This window comes from Triturus cristatus, chromosome 1_1, assembly GCF_964204655.1.
Source record: "Triturus cristatus chromosome 1_1, aTriCri1.1, whole genome shotgun sequence".
Taxonomy (NCBI): domain Eukaryota; kingdom Metazoa; phylum Chordata; class Amphibia; order Caudata; family Salamandridae; genus Triturus; species Triturus cristatus.
The window spans coordinates 7,965,561-7,990,769 of NC_140579.1; the positions used below are offsets into that span (position 1 = coordinate 7,965,561).

General features: G+C 47.0%; 1 protein-coding gene across 1 annotated transcript in view; it reads left to right on the plus strand.

Annotated features, from left to right (window-relative positions):
• Positions 1-538: 538 nt before the first annotated feature.
• LOC146869096 (2',3'-cyclic-nucleotide 3'-phosphodiesterase-like) overlaps positions 539-25,209 on the plus strand; it is a 192,758-nt gene continuing 168,087 nt past the window's right edge. The window contains exons 1-2 of the mRNA XM_085602987.1: positions 539-676; positions 10,803-11,033. Of these exons, the coding sequence (XP_085459113.1) occupies positions 10,905-11,033 (129 nt within the window). The 5' untranslated portion in view covers positions 539-676; positions 10,803-10,904. The remainder of the gene's footprint in view (positions 677-10,802; positions 11,034-25,209) is intronic.

Below are 25,209 nucleotides of genomic sequence, written 5' to 3' on the forward strand. Positions count from 1 at the left end.
TACGCTAGTTTAAGCTATTGGCATTGGAAATGACAATGCCTTTTATTTACGTTTTAAAAAGCAAAACATAAAATAAAAGGCATTGTCATTTACAATGCCAATAGATCAAACTTGTGTAAATGCGAGACCTATTACATTGCAAATTCTTGTTTTTAGTTGGCAGTGCGTCAGCTTTCTCCCGAGTGCTGCCATGGCTCCGGGCGCCGCGCTAAACTTTCAACATAGCAACACAGGCACCATGATAAATATTTTAGCAGGCTCCCGCTTGATTTGGTGAGTTTGCCAATGCTTGTTTTATTTTTGTAGTCTTTCTTCAATTGAATTGCTGGTTCTTCTCTTGTTTGTGAGCTGGTGGTAGGCTGTTTCCACGTCCATACAGTGACATCGTCAAGCTGAGGGTTGGGTTGTAGGGTGGCCTTTGTTATGTGCAAGCCTACTGGACCAATGGGCGGGTTTCCATGGCTGTGATCGACAGGTAGCAAAGGCAATGCAGGCCCCCAGAATCGGCTACCTGTGCAACTACTACTCAAACGATGGCCGGCAAGTCAGCCATTGAGCCAATCACCATGCGAAGCAGTGCGTTGTACGTGGGGGCAAGCTACTGTGAGGTCACAGGACACCATCGGAGCTGCGCATATACACGTAGAACTCGGAGGGGAAGAGACGAGTGAAGCATGTAAGGGTGGGTCGAGTTGGGTCTCACTGGGAGGACTTGAGGGGGTAGTGTGGGTGGTTAGGGTGACTTCAAACATCAGTGAATACCCCTATTGTTCTCTTTTCACCCCGAGCTGATGCCTCTTACCCACTGTCCGAACTCTCACTGTATGTGCCCTGTCATGGCTGACGCTGCTATAGTTAAGTTGGCTCTTGTGACAGTCATGAGGCTGTTACCGGCATTCTGGCTCTTGTGATGCTACGTTCCTGGTGACTATAGCGACTGTCCACTTCCATGACTCTGTTACACACAGTCTCGCTCTTGCGTCAGGCCATACCTCTGTAACAAACTGGTTCTCCTAGTCTTGGCTGTAGAATTTCAGTTCTGTGCCTGATCAGGACAGTCTCCCCACCCACCAGTTGCCTCCTGTGAAAATTATTTACAGAATTCTTAAATTGGAATTGTTTATACATAGGTAAGAAATCGAAAGTGAACACAGGTATAGAGAAGAGGCTTTTGGGTAACAGGAAGTGTACGTTAGCTTCCCTTCGTAACCTCTCCATGTCCTTTGATGGAGAAATCGCTTATGCCCATCCTCCATCACTAAGAGAGAGCTCACTTCCTGTGCCTGTGAATCTCCCCATGTGATTGCTCCCTCCCAGCTCATGTGAAGTTGCGCTCCCTCCGGGCTAGTCGAGTAACTAGCCAGATACCAAATCATGAAGGCATGGTTCATTTCCCGGTACAGATACCAAACTAATTGTCCCAGAGATCCCTTAAGTACAGAAGTAACCAAGACCACGATGACCCATTACTGTGGCGCGGCTGCCCGTCGCAGGAGAATCTACAGCAGCCATAAACCTCTCCTCCAGCCTGTGCTCAGTAACTTGAGGCAGGCACTTAACATAACCGATTCCCTTTCCCCCGCAGTGGCTCTGATCTATAAATAATTACATTTGGAGTGGCATTAATAACCAGCGTTCAATAGACCAGGGAGACCATTAAGCCCTCAAAGCAGCACCATGAACAGGTCCAGCTGTAGTATTCATTGTATGAGCTTATGTGGAAAGAGTACGTGACCTCGGTTTCTGTAGGTATGTTGAAATATCTCGTAAACTGGCCAGGTTGGTAATATCTTTGTTTTGACCCAATAGTAACATACCGGTCTGGAGAAATAAGTGATTTTTAGGTCTCGCCTACGCAGCTCGCATGCCTTCCATAGGAATAGAACTCTTGGAATTGATTTGCTTTTTCGGGAAAAAACGTGCACGCGTTGCATTGCTTTCAATGGCAACAAGTGCATGTTTGGCGATTCTCTTGCGGGAACAAGCTTTGGCGACATATGGTTGTAATTATCTGGTGCCCTTGCTCGCTCCCGCAAGAGAAACGCTGTGTGTGTGCGTGTGCGCGCACCACTACGTGCGTGCGCCCAGCCTTTTCTTCTTTTTTTGTACAGTCGCTATCAACGGAGTGCTCTAACCATGTTAGTAAAGGCTTCAGTGAATAAACTGCAGCAGATTGGGGCTTATACATGAGCCAGAAACAAACGGTTCCAAATATCTGGAGCGTGTTAAATATCTCTTACAGCTCTTTCTTCTGAGTTTTATATAGCGCCAACTTGCCTTGAATGTATCAGAGTTCTTTACTTGAGCACCAGACAGTATTCCTGTAAATAGTGCTGTTGTATAATCCATTTGCCGGCTCATCGGTTCTCATGTAGGCTATGCCATGTTAGTGAGAGTCTTCAGTGGTTAGTAAATTGCATCGGAGTCTGTCCCTGAGCCGGGACAGACTCCTGTCAGGCTCCCAGGGTTTTGTAATCATTGATCTGCTTTTACTGTTGGTGCACGAGGAATGTGCGGCATTCCGCTGGGAAGCTCTGCATCAAGTTGTTTCCCTCCTCACAGTGCTTTCAGGGACAGTCTGACTCCGTTTACCTTGGCAGTGACATAGAACAAGCTTTAGAAGCATTAAAACCCCATAAGCTTTTCTCTATTTTCTTAAGTTATTGATTAATTGATCACATACCCAGACGCTCTGTTGATGTAGAACAATAATTTCAGCACGGTTCGCCTTTGAAAGTGAGATCCGTATTCAGCAGGCAGAACAAGCTGATACCTGGCTCTAGGTATTTACAAGTCTCCGTGACTTTAGACTGCTTTAGGTCACTGGGTGGTCTTTCCATGTGCTGAGAACAGGCAGAAGTTCCAAAGGAGGCTTCAGTTCTGAACTTTGACAACGGAGCACGCTCCCTTGGGCATGCATGCTGAGGCAGACCTCGTGACCTTGAGAAGACGATCCTCTTGCCCTGGTACCCTGGGCTGTCACCCAGGGGTCCTCTCAGCGCACTCATCGGTACCGTACATGACCCTTTGTTCAATATTTCAGATTCTGCACCTGCATTCTTGTTGGTGCGCTCTCAAATCCCCTATCATTACCTTTCATCACCTCCAACCCCGTTCTTTTCACGCCTCAGAGTCTTCCCTTCCATCACGTTGGTCCATTGTAGCTCTTTCCCACGCTGCAGCCTTGCTAGCTATGTTTTAATGGAGCATACATACCTGAGGAGGGAGGTGCCACTTCCTGACTGTGATGGCGTGTTAGATTATCGATTAGGAAGATCTTCGAATATGCAAATTATTATGGTGTATAGAACATGAACTCAATGCAGGGCACTGAAATGAAACCTGGGAGTTATCTGTTGCTAAAGACTGCTTTAAGTGAAGAACCTATTATTGAATTGCTTCTACCATCGTGAATTATTAATTGTGATTACAGTATTGTGGACTTTTGTCATTTGTGGTCTTGTGATAAGTCTATATAAAGAATACTTATTTTTATACAACCCGGTGTGGTGGCCGTCTGTAGTGTTTTCAATGTATTACTGTATGCGTTCACAAATGCTTAACACACTGCCTCTGAGATAAGCCTGCCTGCTCGTGCCAAGCTACCAAGGGGGTGAGCAGGGGTTATCCAGTAGTGTAATCCTCTTTCCCTGACTTAGACGCACAGGTCCCTATTTAAACAAAGGTGTATACCATTGCCAAATAGAGACCCCGAGTTCTAACATTCCCCATTTACTGATGGCACATCCAGGGAATGAAAACTAGTAAACCGTACTTACCTCAGACTCTGTGAATAAGTTCAGTCACTAGAGTCTAGGGGTTTGCTGCAAGAAAGGCAGCATGTCCCCCGGGGCCCCAAAGGCCCTGTTCTTGGCTTAACCATTCCAGCGGCAGGGAACTCCACAGTAATGCAGCGCGGTCCTGTTTTAGATCGGCTAAGTCGAGCTGAGGGTTAAATAAAGAATCATGCTGTACTTCTGTTCTATGCTCTAGAACTGTCATGGTAATAAGGTTAAGAATGTTACCGAGATGAGACCTGCTGGGATACTGACAAGGAATGACGCTCGGCAGGGGTTGGAATAAACTTCTTTATACCACGCATATTTCGCATTCTAATTATTTACTGAAGGACACTACACAGGCCTTCACAGTGACTTTTGTCTTTGACAGATGCGACCTCCCACAGCAGTTGCAACCAGGACTTCAGTGAATGACTGCTACTGACATTTGTGGATTTCTAGACCATGCCAGTGCTTTTGTATCAATGTTGATGATTATTTTAATTGGGGCAGTTCTGACATCAGACAGCGCAGGCACATATCAGGGCACCAGACAACAGAATGTTGATTAGAACATCGGAATGTTAAGCGCTCCATTGAAGCCAATGGAGTTTCTTCGGGCTGCTAATGGCCGGTAGAAGACCGCAGCATCAACATTCCAATTTTATTTTCATTTCTCAGCTGTTGCTGTGAATAAAGGCCTCACGGAGCCCGGGGGCTTTCCTAATCCCCTCGGGCTCGGTGAGGCCTGTATTTGACTAATTAGAACATTCTGCCTCCTAGGGGCTGAATGGTATAATAGCTTTATAGCTGTCCGTAGCAGGCTATACAGGCCTTTAAAGGCCCACTCCCCTGTTAAAGGCCCTCGTCTTTAGCATTTAATGCTGGAACAGGCCTTTAATGGCCGGTAAAGCCCGCCATGGTGGGCTATGAGGCTATATTCTCATTTGAAAAGTTTGGCACAGATCAGATTGAGAACTGGTCTGAGAGCCAGAAGACCCCACGCAACTCTGATCATATCTGGCTACTCTCCTACTGGCTGTCAGCTTTCTCTGGGTGTTTCTCATCCTGGGATTATGCTGACTTCTCTCCCAGACAGACTCTGCTTCTGCAGTGCCTGGAACTCTCCTTCCGTTTCTCACCAGGCATACTTCTAGGTGCTAGCAAGACCTTCCGTTCTTCCAGCAAGTAGGGCAGACTTCAGGTTATGTCCCTTCACCTCTGGGAGACTGTTATGCAGACACCATCCATGATCACACAGCAATCCTTCGAGTACTCTCCATAGCACAGCCTTCATTGGTCAAGAAACCATCTACTTGGACCCTTCCCATACACAGAGTACTATTACCACATGTGCTACACATCCACCGGGCCGACATACACTGGACATGAACACGGAAGGTTAGCGCAAGGGTCTTGGGCTCACATCAAACAGTACAGTAGACATCTGACACAGGAAAAAGGTCTGGTCATAACTGATTATCCACAGAACGTGGTACGCGGCCACCACCACCTTAGGTGGCTAACTCAGGACTTGGGAAGTAGTGTCATCTGGGTTATGAGAACACGCTTGGCGCGCCTCTCCACATCAGCGAACAGGTTATGAAACTCACAATACCAAGGATAGACCTAGGCATCTTTGCACACGTTATATTAAGGGGATTCAGGGGGATGCTGTGGGATGCAGAGGGTAGATGTTTCATATTGTCAATTGATTCCCGAAACTAGGAACCCTGTCCTGACGAAGACCCTATTTGACCACAAAGGGTAGAAGCACATCACGTTGACAACATGGAGGAAGAGTATGAATTCAAAATTGAATATGAAAGGGGTTGTCTGTAAAACATTCCACTAAGGGAAGCATATATTTGATAACCCTAGGAGGCTTATGTTATGAAAAGCCACGTTGATCAGCCCCGATCTCCCAAGAGTACATTCCTTTAACCTGGGTGGGCTACAAGTCCATGCAGTATGTGAAAAATCAAAACTGGTAAATAGTGATGGTGATGATGAACTATATGTTTCTCGCTCTAATCAAAGTGCTATTCCAATTATATATGCAACAGATATACTAATGATATTACAAAGGTAGCTGCATATTAGATTTGTCTGGTGTGCACCTATAAATATTTCTAAAATAATTCAAATCAGCCACGAGACCGTGACTGATCCATATTCCCCTAGAAATTTCTTTAACACTAAAATATTGAAACTAGTGATCAGCTCTCTTGCAAGTTCACTTTTGACCACTTCTGAACACAAGAGAATTTCCTCACTTGTCGTCATTGATGAAACAGCGGCAGACTTCCCCAGAGCATTTCACTCGATTGTGTGTTCACCAAGAGGATTCTGCAAATGTGTTGCAAATAAACGTTTACAAAATAATTAATTGGAAATAAACCTCAGTCCCACCTAGGTTTCAGGGAGCTATACCATTACAGTTTCACACAACACAGGAGCACTTTCTTTATTAGGACTTGTGACACAACACAAGGACACAACCCAGTACCAGGAAGAGAGCTAATAAGTGCAACGCTCTGCCAGGACTTGTGACACAATACAAGAACTCAACACTACCAGTACTGGTTGCACATCACAGTAGCACAACCCTCTACCTGAATACTAGTGACACAACACAGATGCACAAACCTCTACCTGTATACTAGTGACACAGCACAGACACACAAACCTCTACCTGTATACTGGTGATACAGCACAGGGGGACAACCCCCTACCTGCGTGCTTGTGATGCTCCACAGGAGCACAACCATCTACCAGCATGCTAGTGATACTGCCTACCAGTGATACATTACAGGAGCGCAACTCTCTACCTGTATACTAGTTACACAGCACAAGAGCACAACCCTCTACCTGCATATTAGTGATACATCACAGGAGAGCAACCCTCTTCCTGTATACTAGTGACACAGCACAGGAATGCTACTCCCTATCTGCATGCTAGTGACGCGATACAAGAGCACAACCATCCCCCTCTACACTATTGACACATCAGAGACGCACGACCCTATACCTCCTTACTGGTGACACATCACAGGAGCACAGCTCCCTACCTGTATACTAGTGACACATCACAGGAGCGCAGCCCGCTAACTGTATTCTAATAACTCATCACAGCAGCACAGCCCTTGACCTGTATACTAGTGACACAGCACGAGAGACTGACCCTCTACCTGCATACAAATGGCATATCACAGGAGCTCAGCCCCCTAACTGTATTCTAGTTACTCATCACAGGAACACAGCCCTCTACCTGTATACGAGTGACACAGCACAAAAGCACAATCCTCTCCCTGTATACTAGTGATATATTACAGGAGTGCAACCCTCCACCTGTATACTACTGACACAGCATAAGAGCACAACCCTCTAGATGTATACTAGTGGCAAATCACAGTAGAACAGCACTCTACCTATATACTAGTGACAAATCACAAGAGCACAGCCCTCTACCTGCACTCTAGTGACACATCACAGGAGCACCACCCTCTACCTGTATACTAGTGGCACCACCCTCGACCTGTGTACTAGTGACACAGCAAAAAAGACTGACTCTCTACCTGCATACTAATGACACATCACAACCTTCTACCGGTATACTAGTGACACCTCACAGGAGCGCAGCCCCCTAACTGTATTATAGTTACTCACCACAGGAGCACAGCCCTCCACCTGTATACTAGTGACACATCACAAGAGCACAGCCCTCTGTTAGGGTTTTTTGATCCCTCTATCAGGCAGGTCATCATTTAGGCGTCCATTCTATTTAGATTGGATTATGCTAGTTCACTCTATTTGGGGACCAGTAAGAAAGATTCTGAGACTGCAGAGGGTCCAGAATGCGGTGGCTAGAACTCTTCTTGGCCTTCCTTGAACATGTCCTACTTTCAGTGCTATTCGCAGACTGCATTGGTTGCCGGCGGCCAGACGTGTGGAGTTCAAGTCCCTATATATTGCTTTTAAAATTCTGAAGTCCTCCTCTCCTGGCATTCTGACTAATCTGCTCTCACCTTACACACCACTTGCCAACTCCGATTGATGGATCAGCATCTTGAGTAAGCCTGGGCAAAGCACTACGCTACGCTCGCGTAGTTTGCGAAGTTCGCGCTACTTCGCACTACGCGCACTGCACGTAGCACAGTGCGAACACGCGTAGCGTAGTGTTGCGTAGTGCTGCGGTCATTTTTTGCTTGCTCGCGGTCCTCAATGTCAAGTTGGCGACCGCGAGCAAGCAAAATGACATCCCGGCGAGACTTTTTCCTTGTTCGCGATCAGCAACTTCAAGTTGGCGATCGCAAGCATGGAAAATAAACCTCCCGGCGAGATTCCCAATGCGAGGAGGTCAGGTTTCTCATTGCGAGTGGTCGCGTATGCTCGCAACCGCTCGCGATGAGAAACTACCAGTTCGCGTTGAGAAAGCTGAAGCTCGAGTAAAAATCTACTCGAGCAGCAGAAAACTACAGCTCGCACTGTGCAAGATGCCATTTTCAATGATTGCACAGTGCCGGTTGCTTGTCCGCACTGTGCAATCATTGAAAACGACATCTGGCACAGTGCGAACAAGGTACTACGCAGTTCGCGAAGTGCTACGCGTAGCTCGCGTAGTGCGAACTTCATTTTGCGTAGCTTCGCGAAGTGCTACTTCGCGAACTACGCCCAGCCCTAATCTTGAGGTTGTTCATAGGGTGAGGAGGGTGCGTGCTGGTGGGCGCTCCTTTCACACGTTGGCATCCAAACTTTGGACTGCTTTACCATTACATATTCGTAGCATGAATAACTACCTGGTATTTCTAAGGCTATCAAGACACACCTCTTCCTTCTGCTTTAGGCCCGGTTGTCTCTCTTCAGATGTCTCCTGATCTGCTGCTTTTAGCGCTGGGACGCCCCTTCGCTGGGGCAGCTGTGCGCTCTATAAAACAGTATAACATAACATAACCTGTATACTAGTGACACAGCACAAGCGCACAACCCTCAACCTGTATATTAGTGACACAGTACAGGAGCGCAACCTTCTACCTGTATACTAGTAACACATACAGGAGCACAACCCTCTACCTGTATACTAGTGACACATTACAAGAGGACAACCCTCCATCATATACTAGTGACACAGCAGAGGAAAACAACACTCCCCTCCACCTGTACAGTAGCAAAACTGCACAGGAGCTCTGCCCTCTGCCTGTATACGAGTGGCACATCACAGGAGCACAACCCTCTACTTGTACACTAGAGACAAATAACAGGAGCACCGCCCTCTACCTGTATACTAGTGACATATACAGGAGCACAGGCCCCCACCAGGAGTGGAGACATACCTGACTCCACAGTATTCCTCAGTCCAGCTCTTCATGGCGACGCTTGAGAGACTCACAGCTCTCATCAGCTGAAACCCTCCTATTCCAGGCTGGGGTGTGATATACCTCACCTGATGGTTCACACCCTGTTATTCGAAGCTACCGTGTGACATACCTTATCTGATAACTCAAAGCCTCCTATCCTAGGATAGGACAAGATGTCACACCAACCTCCGCGCCTATCCTCTATAGGAATTTGTTGGGAATTACTTGAAGAAACTAGTGCTGTAACATTGATTTATCTGGTAATTCTTGATTTCTCGTTTTCATATCGCAAAACCCATAATCCTGGTATAATTGTGAGTGTGAAATTTCTACATTAGTCACTCCACATCACTCTCAATGGGGTGATAGTAGGATACCCCCTCAGCATCTCATGGGTGAACACAGCCAATGTCCTGTCAGCACAGGGGTAGCCCGCACTCCCTAATTGTCGTGTCTTCCATCCCAAGTGCTGGAACTTCCTGCCCCCCTTTAGTTACATCCTCTCGTGTGAGTCACATTGACTCACGCTTGACTTCAGCCAGTCTTTCCACTCAGCCTGTCTCTGGGTCTTTGACTGTCTCTGCATGCAGTGGGTTCTCTGCCTTGCACTCGCTCCATGGATCGAGTGTCTCTGCCTGCAGTGGGTTTGCTTCCTTGCACTCGTCCATGGATCAAGTGTCTCTGCCTGCAGTGAGTTCTCTTCCTTGCACTCGCTCTATGGATCGAGCGTCTCTGCCTGCAGTGGGTTTGCTTCCTTGCACCCGCTCCATGGATCAAGCGTCTCTGCCTGCAGTGAGTTCTCTTCCTTGCACTCGCTCCATGGATCGAGCGTCTCTGCCTGCTGTGGGTTCTCTTCCTTGCACTCGCTCCATGGATCGAGCGTCTCTGCCTGCAGTGAGTTCTCTTCCTTGCACTCACTCTATGGATCGAGCGTCTCTGCCTGCAGTGGGTTTGCTTCCTTGCACTCACTCCATGGATCAAGCGTCTCTGCCTGCAGTGAGTTCTCTTCCTTGCACTCGCTCCATGGATCGAGCGTCTCTGCCTGCTGTGGGTTCTCTTCCTTGCACTCGCTCCATGGATCGAGCGTCTCTGCCTGCAGTGAGTTCTCTTCCTTGCACTCACTCCATGGATCAAGCGTCTCTGCCTGCAGTGAGTTCTCTTCCTTGCACTCACTCTATGGATCGAGCGTTTCTGCCTGCTGTGGGTTCTCTTCCTTGCACTCGCTCCATGGATCGAGCGTCTCTCCCTGCAGTGAGTTCTCTTCCTTGCACTCGCTCTATGGATCGAGCGTCTCTGCCTGCAGTGAGTTCTCTTCCTTGCACTCGCTCCATGGATCGAGCGTCTCTGCCTGCTGTGGGTTCTCTTCCTTGCACTCGCTCCATGGATCGAGCGTCTCTCCCTGCAGTGAGTTCTCTTCCTTGCACTCGCTCTATGGATCGAGCATCTCTGCCTGCAGTGGGTTTGCTTCCTTGCACTCGCTCCATGGATCAAGCGTCTCTGCCTGCAGTGAGTTCTCTTCCTTGCACTCGCTCCATGGATCGAGCGTCTCTGCCTGCTGTGGGTTTTCTTCCTTGCACTCGCTCCATGGATCCTCTGGACTCCCACTCTAAGGACGGCTTGTGGAAAGCTTTTTAATATCTAACCATCTTTTCTTTGCTCCTCACAGGACAGGTTAAGAATTGAGAAGCAGAAAATTGATTCTGAGTTTGAAAAACTGCAGCAGCTCCTGAAAGAAAATAAACAAACACTGCATGAAAAACTGGAGGAGATGGAGAAGAAAATCACCATGGTAGAAAATTCAAATATTACAAAACTGTCCAATCAAATCACCTCTCTCAATGCCCTGATAACGGAGATAGAAATGAAGTGTGAGGCGCCGGCGTGGGAACTCCTAAAGGTGAGATACTGTTTGATAAATACAACAAAAGAAGGAAGTGAATTATTCATATTTTGTGTGCAGTATTACATGTGTCGGCGGAACACACATGATCTCCTGTCAGGGTCAATGCCCAGTGACGCCATGCACTCCGACAGGCACAGAACATACATACAGACATTTCTATACTGTCCCCTTTATGCTGGGAGCCCAATACAAACATACACACAGTTGACTTTACATTAACGCCTTACAGTGTCACATACATGCCAGTTACCCATCTCAATATGAGGACGAGTTGTTTTATATTCATGCATTTTTTCTATTGGGGGTGGGGCGTGCAGCACACCAACCAATCCCAGTGACAGTAATTAAGAAATGGAGACAGATGAGCAAAATGTAAAAAAGCAGGAGGAAAATGTGCAGCAGGATGAGAAGTAAAATCTGTGAGAATTGGAAATAAACCAACTTTCTCAGAAGTGTGAAAACACTTCTTTCTGTTCTACAGCACTTACTTTACTCCTAATGAAGGACACCACATATTTTTACCTGCGCCAACCTCATGTTAGGGTCAACAGTGAGCTATATAATGAGGCATTTAGAAATGGTACTGATTTATTTTCAAATATTTATTTTTTGGCATTTTGTATATCGCAACAACAGATCACAGATATATATCAATACATATATCAGCACTTCAGTTCACACTGGAAACTGTAGTATGACCACATATCAGCAAGCAATATAGAAGTGGAATTAGTGTACATGGAAACGTGTTGGTCCAATATTATAGCAAACGGAAGTAACACAGTGGTTAAAGCTCCATCAGGGTGATGGCAAAAATAGAAAGTTATCGTTATAGTAACAAAAACTGGAAAAAACAGAGGTCCTTGAGGCGGAAACTGAAGCACAACAACATGATCACTGTAAGAAGAGGGTGCATAGCAGGAGCATCTGTGCGGGGGTGGGGGGGGGGTGGGAAGCGCAGTGTGCACAGAACATCCGGCCCAAGAAAGAGCCCGACGGGCCGTGGAGACAGACCGGGTGTCCTGGGTCCCCCAACGAAGTTCACCGTCGAAGCCAGCATTGATGCCGAGCCATCTCCACCATCACACAGGGGTGTCTGGTTTGTCAAGGAGTTTAAGCACTTGAGTATCCCAGAGCCTGGCAGCAGCACCACCACCCAGAGCTGTAGACCATGAGACATGGCGTCAGCCTTGGCTACTGCCCATTTATTTATTTATTTATTTATTTATTTCGCGATTTTTATTGCGCAAACAAATACCCGAAGGTGTCTCGGCGCATGTGACAAAAACGAGAGACCAAGCCGCAGGATTACTGATTGAACAGCCATGTCTTTAAGAGCCTACGAAAGCTTATCAAATTGGGGGCAGTTTTTATGGTGAGTGGCAAAAGGTTCCAGAGTTTAGGTGTGGCAACCAGGAAGCACCTGTCTCCCCAGGTTGCCGTTCTGGTGCGAGGTAACGGAAGCAGGCAGGAGTTGGCGGATCTCAGCTGTCTCTTGGGGCTATACAACTGGAATGCTTCAATCAGAAACTTTGGACCGACGCCATGCACTGCCTTATAGGCAATGCAGAGGGCCTTGAATTTAATGCGGCCCTCTACTCTTAGCCAATGCAGGTGACGAATGGCTGGAGTAGTTGGCTGGCGGCGGGGGATGTCAAGAAGAATTCTTGCAGCAGCATTTTGTATGGACTGCAACTTAGATAGAACGAGTTTCTGAGTATTAAGGAAGAGGGCGTTCCCATAATCGATTTTAGAAAACACTAGGGTAGAGACCAGGGTCTTCCCAGCTGAGGTGGGAAGGTAAGGCAGTATTTTCCTAATTTTCTTTAGAATAAAGAACGCAGATGACACAACCTTGTTGACATGAAGGTTGAATGACAGCTTGCTGTCAAAAATGACTCCCAGGTTTCTGGCCTTATCAACTGGGACAGGAGGAGGGCCCAGCTGGTCAGGCCAACAGGCAGAAGACCAAACCGGGGAGAGATTACCAAAGGTCATGACCTCAGTTTTGTCCGAGTTAAGCCTCAGACAGTTGGAGGATATCCAGGTACTGACAGCAAGCATGGCGCTTTGGAAATTAGCTGCCACCGCTGGGCCGTCCTTGTGTATTGCCAGAACCAGTTGGGTGTCATCTGCGTAGGATGTAAGTCGCAGCCCATGGGCCTTTATTACCCTCGCTAAGTCTGCTACATAGATATTAAATAGCGTTGGACTTAGCGAGGAGCCCTGTGGGACTCCACAGGGGAGTGCAGAGACAGGAGAATAGAAGTTACCCAACTTCACTGTCTGGGTACGGTAGGCAAGAAAAGATGAAATGAGATCTCTAGCCATACCGTTTATCCCCAGGGCTGTGACACGGTCGACCAGAATATCATGGTAGACCGTGTCAAAGGCTGCGGACAAATCCAGCAGGATCAGGACAGCCGCACCTCCCTGGTCCATAATGGCTCTAATCTCATCTGAAGCTTTTATTAAAGCGGTCTCAGTTCCATGACCTTTCCTAAAGCCAAACTGCGTTTCGTCGAGAAGTTGGTGAGTATCGATGAACTCTGAGAGTTGTTTATTCATCAGAGATTCGCATATTTTGGCAGGAAAGGGGAGACACGCTATTGGTCTATAGCTGGCCAGAGCTGTGGGGTCCAGGGAGGGTTTCTTCAGGAGAGGTTTGATCACGGCCTTCTTCCAAAGATCTGGATAGCGACCAGTTTGAAATGCGGTGTCACAGATTTTCATAAGTGGATAAGAGATCACCTCGCTAAGGTTAGCCATCACTGAAGGAGGGCAGGGGTCTAAGGGGGAGCCAGACTTGGTAGTAAAGATAAGTCTGCTGATTTGATCTTGCGTAATGGGAGCAAAGGAAGAGAAGGGATCATGATCGGTGGCGGGTTCTACACCACTGCAGACTCTGGATCTTGTCTCTGCGTTCCCTGCAAAGGATGAGCATATATCTGCTACCTTAGTGGTGAAAAAGCTGGACAGAGCATTACAGAGAGACTGAGAGGGTTCGACCCCAGGTCCCGTAGAGGGGGTGGACAGAGTGGTGACCACTGAAAACAGCTCTCTAGCAGAGTTGCTGGCATTCTCGATTTGAGCCGAGAAAAATGCACTTTTTCGGGCAATGATAGCCTTTTTGTATATTGTCAGGGCGTCTTTGTAGGAATGCTTGGCTATGGGGCAGTAAAATTTCCTCCAGCGCCTTTCTAAGTTCCTGCAATGTTGTCGGTGGAGCCTAAGCTCTTCGGTATACCAAACCGCCGAAGGGGATAATCTGTTAGGTCGCGTAAACTTCTCCGGCGCCACCTGATCAGCAGCTTTCCGAATCCAGTCTTGGAAGTCGGAGGCTGAGAAGACAGGATTGGCTATCCCCATAGGAAAGGATAGTGTCAGGATATCTGCCATCTGATGGATATCCGCATTTTCCCAAGCACGGGTCCCTAACCTAGTTTGTGGCCTGGAATGGGGAGGGTTAGCGTGCCGTGTATGGATCCCAAAGATAATGGCCCTGTGATCTGACCAGGTGAGAGGAAGAATATCCTGTACAAAGATGTCTGAGTTATTGGTAAACAGACCATCTAGTATGTGCCCCGCCTGGTGTGTAGTTCCCTTCACCAATTGTTGAAGTCCTAAGGTTAGGAGATCATCAGTGAGTTGAGTGGTTTCGTGGTTGCCCTGTTCTTCCAGAGGGAAGTTAAAATCTCCTAAGATCATGTATTCCGGCGAACTTATGATAAGATCATTAAAATCAGAGAGTGTGGCAAGGAAAGAATTTCGGGGCCCAGGAGGTCGGTATAGCAAAATTCCCTTGAGGGCTTGTATGTGATTAATATTAATAGCAAAGCTGGCTGCTTCACAGTTAATGGACTGTATGGGATCGAGTGTAGTGCGATAGAGATTCTTGTAAATGATAGCAAGTCCGCCACCTCTTCCTATATGTCTATCATGCCTAGCGACACTATAGCCCTCAGGGGTTGCCAGACAAAAGTCCGGTCCTGAACCAGCATCTCCCCAGGTTTCAGTGGCAAAAAGGAAGTCAAGATCATGGGCGAGAATAAACTCGCTGATCTGTAAGCTGTGACAGGGAAGGGAGCGCGTATTAATGAGCGCTGCTCGATAACCATGGGGCTGAGTGATATGCAATTCATGAAAAGGTATATTGCTAGGGGGGGGTCTAAGGCTGAGGAGCCAGGAAGACGAGGTTGCGGAAGTTGGTATTGACACCCAGGGCAAGGGGTGGGGGTAACGCCCACCGCAGTGGAGGGAGGCCGAGTAATGCAATGTCGGTCGGAATGGCCAGGGTTCAACTGTCTTAGTTGCAGGGAAGAATAGCATAGTGGAGGGCCAGAAGTTATGGCCCTGGGCCGAGTCCGGTCGCGGACGGGCGCAGACGGGCTTGCCTCTGGCGCGCCTCCTGCGCGCCTATGGCGCGCCCGCTGCGCGCGCGCGCTGCGCGCTTGCATGACTCTGTGTTTTATAGTCTCCCCGTCTGAGAGCGTAAATACACGTTGCAAGATGGCGCTCAAAGTTTATGATCTAGACCGATCCAAGATGGCGCTCAAAGTTTAGGATTTAGACCGATCCAAGATGGCGCTCGTGACTAGGAAGAGAGAGAGAGAAAGATCCTGCTCAAGCGGCAGGTGAGTGAATTCTGATTTTAAATGAGGGTATGCGGTTCAGAGTGCAGATAAAAACACAGTAAACACAGTAAAAGACAAAATAAACACAGTAAAAGACCGAAATCCGGTCAGTGAACTAGCATCAACGAAGAAAATATTAGTATCAGCAAATATCCCTGAGTAGGCAGCAGCAAGTACCCATGGAACAGGTAGTGGCCCCGTTACAACTGACTCCTGCGGCTGAGGCTAAGCGTAATGTCACAAACAGCTGCGCGCTTGCATGACTCTGTGTTTCATAGTCTCCCCGTCTGAGAGCGTAAATGCACGTTGCAAGATGGCACTCAAAGTTTAGGATCTAGACCGATCCAAGATGGCGCTCAAAGTTTAGGATCTAGACCGATCCAAGATGGCGCTCGTGACTAGGAAGAGAGAGAGAGAAAGATCCTGCTCAAGCGGCAGGTGAGTGAATTCTGATTTTAAATGAGGGTATGCGGTTCAGAGTGCAGATAAAAACACAGTAAACACAGTAAAAGACACAATAAACACAGTAAAAGACCGAAATCCGGTCAGTGAACTAGCAGCAACGAAGAAAATATTAGTATCAGCAAATGTCCCTGAGTAGGCAGCAGCAAGTACCCATGGAACAGGTAGTGGCCCCGTTACAACTGACTCCTGCGGCTGAGGCTAAGCGTAATGTACCACTTGAGCCAACATTCCACCGAGGGGGCTGCGCTGCCTTCCAGGACTTTGCAATCAGGCACTTAAATAGAGCCGTGGTCAGGTCTACCAGATTCATTCAGTGTTTGGTGTGTTCCATCCGTTTAGCAAACTCTTTCAAGCAGAGGATCGGGAGGTAAGTGCGCATCAATTACTGCCAAAATATGTTCCATCACCTGCACGGATACCTGTGCTAGTGTCGGACAATCCCTCACCATGTGTGAAAAAGTCGCTTCCGGGGTCAACATCGCGGGCACAGCGGGGCCACACCTGGGAACATCTTGTGGAGCCGCTGCGGTGTAAAGTAGGTTTGATGTAAATAATGAGACTGCATAAACCTCAGGCGGGCATTACATGAAATGCTCTTCAAGTGTTCCAGTGTCATCCCCCACTGTTTAACTGACAATGCCCCTCAAAACTCTCCTCCCATCGAGGCTTACTGTGTAGTGCGTGGTCCAAGTCAGCAGCCTGCAGAGATGTGTAGAGCCCTTCTGCCCAATCCATGTGTTAGGATACCCTGTATCCTATAGTTTGATGTCGGTTCCTCTTGTCCCACTGCCCAGGTATTCCTGACTTACAAAATACGCGCATTATAAGCCAAAAATAGATCAGCCCCCAGTCTGTATGTGTCTTGCAGATCTTGAAAGGAGCACAGGTGCATCGTTATATTAGTCACCTATGTGGGACACTCCCACTTCTTGCCACGGTGTCGAAACATGTGCCACCAGCAGGGCTCATCCCTGGAGTGCTTCACAGCAGTAACTGCGGGGCGTAGGGCATCCGCCTGTGTCGGGCTGGATATATTAATACCAGCAGAGTTTAGCAACACGCCCCAGCCGGCCCAGTTCCCTGGCGGGCCCCCAGGTGCCAGCAGCCAGTACAACACTCCAACATCACCCAGCTCCTCCCGAATTGCTCTGCTCTCCTCCATTATGTGGCAGTTAAGGCACGGGCCACTATATCTGTGCGGCCGCAAATTATACCTTGAGGTCAGGTGCCCCCAGACCTCCCTCCAACAGTGGCCGCTGAAATGTCTAAATGGACACCACTTTCCGAGTGCCGCCCCATATCTGGTCAGAAATCACACCACGTAAATCTCCAAAGAGGTTGGTATCATCTGTGATACCACAAAAAAATATAGGAGCCTTGGGAGAACTGTCATCTTGGCTGTGGAAGCACGTCCCATAGGCAACCGGGGTAGGCGCGTCCAAGACTCCATGGATTGGCACAGCGACGTCCAAGGCCTAGCATGATTACCGTCTAAGAGATCCTTGTCGTGTGGTAAACATTGACACCAAGGTATCGGAAGGTCTCAAGGCACCAGGGCAAGCCCCCCACATCTGCATGCTCCATTGTATGTAAGGGAAAAATACAGAACTTCTCCCAAATTTACTCAGAGAACTGTCACATTGCCAAAATAATATAGCAGATCATACAATGCTGGCAGTTCTCATTTGTGATCCTGTAGGTAAACCAGCATGTCGTCCACATATAAGGAGACTGTGAGCAATCTGTTGCCACCGACACACCCCAATCTGGGCCCCTGGTTGTCAGCAACTTATCAAGTGGCTCCATAGCCAACGCACAAATTATGGGCGATAATGTTGCTTGGATATAAATTTACCTTAAATGAAAAGACAAGAGGCATTTGACAAAACAGGAACAAGTTAGTTTAATTCAGGGGTCTCCAACCTTTTCTGTAGTGAGAGCTACTTCTGCTCAAGTAAAGTCTTCCCGAGCTACTAGCAAATTCTATACCTGTAAAATAGTGACTACACTATGACCACCCAAAGCAAGATTTTCAGTAGTTACCACCCAAGTATACCAAGTGCGGTTAGCAGCAGAAATGCTGTGAAAAAGTTCTTCAATATTAAATGCCTCCCTTTGACTTATGAAGTAACATTCAAATCTTGAAATGCCCAGTTGCACAAAGGCCATAAGCACAGCTCAGCTTGAATTATCATTCACCAGTTTCTGAAAATGCAAATTTTTCCTATCTAATACTACTTTGCACTGTGGGCAAACAAACTCAATTTTCCAGAAGAAACCCCATTTTTGAAAACTAAAACTGCCTTTAAAATATCCGTTTTCAGTTTTTTAGAAATGCACAGTCTCAAAACATCAGCTTGTCATTATCATCATGTACTCCCATGTACAAATGCCTCATATGGACAGACTACTTTGAATTCCCAGGTATTACAGTTATATGCCATGGATGCTCACCATTGGTATAGGAAACAATGGTCCTAGACTTCTTTAAAGCTACATTGCAGTTATTAAAAACATTCATTAGTCAAAGGGCATGAGGGTAATTTATATCCTCTGCAGGCGGGCTTTCCTCAGGACGGGGGGAGGGGAGGCAACCTAGGGTGAGGTACAGTCAAGATACAGCCCCTGAGGAAGACCCGCCTGCAGAGGATAAGGATATAAATTACCCTCAATGCACCAGGGTCGAAACATCGACAATTCCCCCCCCCCCCCTCCCCAGCCTGCCTTTTCACAGATGAATGTTCTCTGTGCATCATCAGAAAATCATGAAATGTATATTTGTAAATCCATAAGGGACTGGCCTATCTGTAAAACTGGTGCCACTATGAACCACGACCAGTTTTACTAAGGATACCAGAATGTGTAATTGATTGGTTATTGTATTTGCCTTTTGGATTTCCCTTCTTTTAAAACTGTGGTACCTCATGGGCACTTTCCTTTTTCACACTCCCCTTGGAGCAACCTCTTTCTCTATTTGGAGCATTGAATATGGTGATCGGTTATAAAACTAACTAAATAATTCTACATGTACCGGATGCCCTTTGACTAATGAATGTTTTTCATAACTGAATTGTAGCTTTAAAGAAGTCTAGGACCGTTGTTTCCTATACCAATCGTTACCCAGGTCCAATTGTTGGTTACCCCATTATATCATAATGGATGCTCACCATAGCACCACGGATGCCTGAATTATGCCAGTAATGCCCACCATTATACTAGGGCCACAGTTGTGCCAAGGCTGGAAACCAGAAGGATCTGGGATAAGGCCACATATCAGTCATGACCATTAATATGCCAGGAATAGGTACATATAGGCCAGTCATGCTAAGAGTAGGTCTATGATGGCTGCCAGCATACCACAACTAGACCAAAAATACTAAAATAGTCAAGGATGACCATATTTATGCCATTGGCACTATTATGTCAGGAATGGACACAATTATGCCAAATATAACACTCTTATGATGGGGCTAGCATATATATTTGGCGGTTCTTGGCACCGGGCATAGTTTCTGGAAGCAATAGTGTTTATTATGGGCACACACATAAATGTTGATGAATCTCTTCATTTTCTCTGGTCTGGATCATACCCTGTTCTCCTCCGGTCTTGAGCTGATCATGCATCTAACTGACACATTTTCACTCTGACTCCTGCAGTCCCGCACTTTGGTGGGTCAGCACTGATTACAGCTCGGGCTACTGCTGCCATACTTTTTTGATGGTGCACTGTTCAAACACATGTTGTGAGTGTTATAGGAGGGACTGCAATATGGTCAATCTCCTTGTGGCTTAATTATATTGAGATTGGATACAGACTGTCATGTAGCAGGTCCTATAAGCTGGCAGTGTGTGTTTGAGTATTAGTATGAGTTACTGTGATACGTTTGGCTGGCTGTCACTCTTAGGGTCTTGAGATGATCAGTGCTGCCTTCTTTAATAGGCACCTACTCTGAAATTGATACTTGGCTTGACTTCACCTCAGAGAGCTACTTTGAAGGTACTGGCGAGCTACCAGTAGCTCCCGAGCTACTTGTTGGAGACCCCTGGTTTAATTAAACGCAGCTGCTGGGAGAGCCCCAACAGAGTGCAACTGTTCAAAGTCTCTCAATGTACAACGTTTTGGCCGTTGTTATATACAGTTCATGAGGTACAATAAAACACTTTTCTACATTCCAAAAAAGCATCTCAGTCATAAATCAACAAGTGCGGGACACAGCTGGCTCTTGACCTCGAGGTGCGCTAGGTTGGGCCACTGTGTATTTGTCTAGATGCCTATCATGAGGAGCGTGTGATCGCTACGTGTGGTGTGCAAGTCGTGTCCTGTTTGGTTGAGTGTTTTTTATCTACATGTGGTATCCAGCTTTGTGGTATTTTTGGGGCACGTGAGCCGTTGGCCAAACGAGTTTTATTGGGGCCAATATCCTCGGACCTGTTGTGGTGCAACTATCTATCTGTGGGATCGACCAGGGTTTTCCCTGGGTGTGCGTTTGTGTTTAGGTTAAGAGAGACCCTACCTGCGGCCTTGTATTCGATAGGCGTGCGTGTGGGTCGTAGAACTTGTCTAACTACGTATCTCTGACTCGGGGTTGATGGGGAGGTCACCTTGGGTGAATTCGACATCAATGATGTGAGTTCATTAGAACTCCTGGAAATAAAATGGCAGTCACTGGTCTCATATTTATCGATATCTTTAACATTGTGCATACAGTTGCCATAGCATAAATTGACATTGTTCTTACTGCTATTGACACAGTTATGTTTGCTTAGGTCATACCGTACATCGATATTGTTCTTACTAGTAACTATCGTCATTTGTGCGTTGATTATGACATACATTGATATCATCATTGCCGTGTTGGCACTATTGTGTGGGTACAGGTTATGACATACATTGATATTGCATTGACATGTATTGGCATGGTCATGTGGGCACAGGTTATTGCATACGTTGATATTGCATTTATTGGTATTGCCGTTATCGGGCCTGCAAATATCATGGTTTTCATTGACACCGTATTCATACATTCCTGCATTCCCCCCTCTAGTTGATTCTTCAACTTCTCTATCCTCCTCACATGTCATGACAGTTATATTATTAGAAAGGGTGTGTGTGTGTTTGCGAAGTGTCTGTTACCTTTACCCTAGCTATGTGCATATTACCTAATTTTAGGGCAGCGTTTTTTACAGCAGGAAACCCCCACTTGTAGGAAACCACTTAACAGAAGTACAACAATGAGATTCAGCATTGGTGACATGAATAGTTTTGTCCTGCTCTGGGGCAGCTCCTTCCTTCTTCATGTCAACTTGCAGATGATACAGTTCTTGGATGGCATGGGTTAATGTTCCATTGTCCATTTAATTTCGAGGAATAAAAGTCAACAGGAAGAACCAATCTTGACACACACCCACCCTCCATTGCACTCATCAAGTCCAACACGTACCGATGGTGCATCACCATGAGGTGGATGGCTCGCAGTTCCTCCTTGATAGCGTTTTTAGGTCAAGCTCAGTATTGGTTATCATTTTCATCATCTCCCATCTTGTTATTTGTAGGCAGCGGGTGATCGCTTTTGTTTGCATAGTGAAAAAGGGGTTTGACCCTCCTGTGTTTACTTGAGTCTCTGTGACCAGTTTGAATTCTTCTAGAATGTTCTTGCACTGAACCCAGCCAAAATAATGAGAAGTTCTACTTCAAGCCTGATGCAACAGAGTTTTTTTCTTGTGTAACATATGTGGGATAAACCAGACAGATCTTTGCCAGGGATAACCAGGGTTGGGGTGTGTATGGTCACGACAGTGCAGAGACCTCGCCATCCGGGGACGAGCTGGGAGTAGGCAAGTTCCCCACACTGCAAATAGTAATCTATCAACGTGGAGGTGCCTCATTGCAGGCCCGGTATGTGCCTTGCCATGCCGCATTTCTCATTGTTGTCCAATGGTATGGTTCCATTGCCTCTGAAACATAAAGAATACAATGTAAGTTTCCGTACAATTGCCACTTTCCCTCCGACCATGTGTACCTATCGATCTTGCTATCCAAGATTTCCTTGCACGGGGTGACCCCCTCCCATGGAACTCATTTCCCCCCGCATGATTGAGATGAGCGGCTCTGCACTGGAATTCCCAGGCCCATTTGCCGTTCAAGAAGGTGGCCCCAAGATGTTAAGGTCCACAGACTGAGGCGAGAGCGGACGTGTTTGTGCTCTGGTATGGTGGTCTTGCTACCTCCAGGAACTTCTTTTCTACGAAGTCCCGGGGCCTAACAGTGCCCGCCCCATTGGTGCTCTCATACCTGGTGATGTTTACTAGTGTCGTACGGGGTTCTACTGTATTGGGTTGGATTTTTGCCCTGACTCTTCTTAGGTACAGATGGATAAGGCACTTTGCTTTTTCAAAGGCTACCTCCTGTGATAAGTAAAGCCTGTCTGCACCTACAGTGTGAGGTATCAGTGAACAAATATAACATGGCCTGTTTGTACTTTGCGTGCCCACGTCAGTCATGTGTTAATACCAGGCGTTGTGTAGAAGTGCGCTGTGTAGTGCATGCATGAGAAAGGTTTCTGCGCTCGCATTGCAAGAATGTAGAAGCGGAAGTCATGATATTAGGCATTCTTTTGACTTTGGGGGGGCTCGAGAGCACCCCAGCTAGAGAGAGCATGTACACAAATATAAAAACACATAGCATTAGGAAGCATTTCGTAAGCTTTGGAGTTGTCTTGAAGGGAGATGCCTGTCGTCTGTTTCTTGTTGTTTGTTGATCGGCATTTTGGAACCCAGAGGTGTCTTGTCCTGGTGCTGTGCAGAAAAATGTATTTTAAGACTAGGCTAGAAACGTAAGTTCGGAATTTGCGTTACTTGAGCGATTGGCCTTGTAAAAAAGTATTTGAAAGTTTTGATCGAGGAAATGGCGGACCTCAGCAGTGTTGGGGCACTTGCAGTTCGATCACAGACCTGCAGTATAAGAGCTGCGGGTGGTAGGTTTGCTTGGAAGAAACACATTATAAGCCAGTTTTGGAACCTTCCTGCATTTATTTGCAAGTGGTACACTCTGTGGTTTTACTGAAGGCAACATCTTCTTGAACTGGACGGAGCTAATCTAATTGTAGTGGAATGGTGGGGTTTTAACATAATTTTAGTAGGTGGTAGAATTTTGAGAAAAATGGTGACTTATAAACATTTTAAGGCTATTCAAATTGTGGGTTTCCCCCCTCTCCTTGTCACAGAGGAGACAGTACTCTTCCCTGGTGGCTGCTCTGCTTAAATGTGTGATGTTTTAACCAGCACAGCGGTGTCTTTTTGGACATCATGTGCAGTGTGTAATTGTGAGGAGAAACTGATGTTTTTGGCTTATGTTTCTGTTGACACATGCCCACCCCTTCGGTCTTTGCACGGGGCGTGGGACAAGGTTTCTTTCTAATTGAGCTGAGTTACTGAGTTGCCCTCTTCTTCTGGAAGGGTCGAGAATCTTTGGTCTGTTGTCGGGCTATTTTGTGCAGATCCCAGAGGGCGGTTACGTGTGTTTTTGGGTGTTGCTGACTTCAACAAGGGTTAATGGAGGTTGTGTTTGGACCCCAATGGAAAATAGGCTGTGACTATGTTGGTTTGTGGTGTATTCTCGGCAGGGAACTCATTGGAACTTTTATGTGTTCTGTCTGATGGAGGTGGTGCTACTGAATTCAATGGATTTTCCCTATCCCTGTGACCGTCGTGGCCATTGTTGGGTTATGGTCTCTGTGACTTGGATGTGGCCATGGCTGGGGTCGGATGATCATGAGGTCCTGTTAATGTTATTTTGACCTTCTGGGCAAAGCTGGTGAGCCAATCCCTGCACTCCAGGGGCGGGCTGCAAAAGTCATTTGTGGATCCCTTTTCCTCCCATCGCTCCCATCTCCCTCGGACTCAGGATGTTTAGGTTTTACTGCACTTGGCGGTAAACAGAGGCTCCTACCCGGCCTATCCACTGGGCAGACATTGGATGTTTCTTGGACGTTTTTAGGGGAGAGGAGGAAAAGGCTGAATGTTCTGCCCACGATGGGAATCAGGTGGAAGCTGGGGCTTGTCGTGTTGTGAGTAAGTGAACCAAACCGGCTACTCTCCTGGGTGAATTTTTCCCACTGACTTGGTGCCAGATTTGTGCATGGCTGATGGAGTTCTCTGGCCTTCTCAAAACCTCTTTCCTCAAACTGACGGAAGCCTGGCTTCCGCTACTGGAACAGCGGCCTCGTTTTGAAACTATAGGTGGGCCTCCATTTGGCAGTAAACCCTGAAGTGGTTGAGACTTGCATAGCGTGCCCAAAGTTGGACGTGAGTGAGTCGTCCTGGGTGCCTGTTTTTATGCACCAGTGGGGGCCTGGATGGCGAACTCTAGTGTGGATTCTTGTTCGACATAGCATGGCTGTACTGAAGACCGGCTGTGTAGGCAGGAAGTGAGACTGGGAGTGATATATAGGGATACGTCATTTTGGGCAAATGGTTTGGACTTATGGTGTGTTTGCATCCTGTGATTGTTCTAGGGGCTTTGCCATCCAAGACAGTCACCCACCTTGCCGTAACTAGGGACCCGGCAGTCACACTTATCATTTGTATTGAAATACTTAACATTGTGCAAACAGTTGTCATAGCATACATTGGCATTGTTCTCACTGGTATTGGCACGGTTGTGTATGCTTAGGTCAGAACATACACAGACATTGTTGACATTTGTGTGCAGATTAGTACATACATTTATATCATCATTGCTGGTGTCGACGCTATTGTGCGGGTACAGGTTATGACATACATTGATATTGCATTGACGGGTATTGGCATGGTCATGCGGGCACAGGTTATGTCATACGTTGATATTGCATTTTTTGGTATTGCAGTTGTTGGGCCGGCACATATCATGGTATTCATTGACATCGTATTCACCCGTTCCAACAATAGGGAGCAGCCCTGGTGGATACCTGTTCTCAAACTGGTCCGATATCTGGTGTCCCATTCTAACCCTGGCTCGCGGCGCCGTGTAGAGCAATCTGACCCAACCGAGGAACTCAGGTCCCATCCCCAAGGCCTCCAACGCCAATAACAAA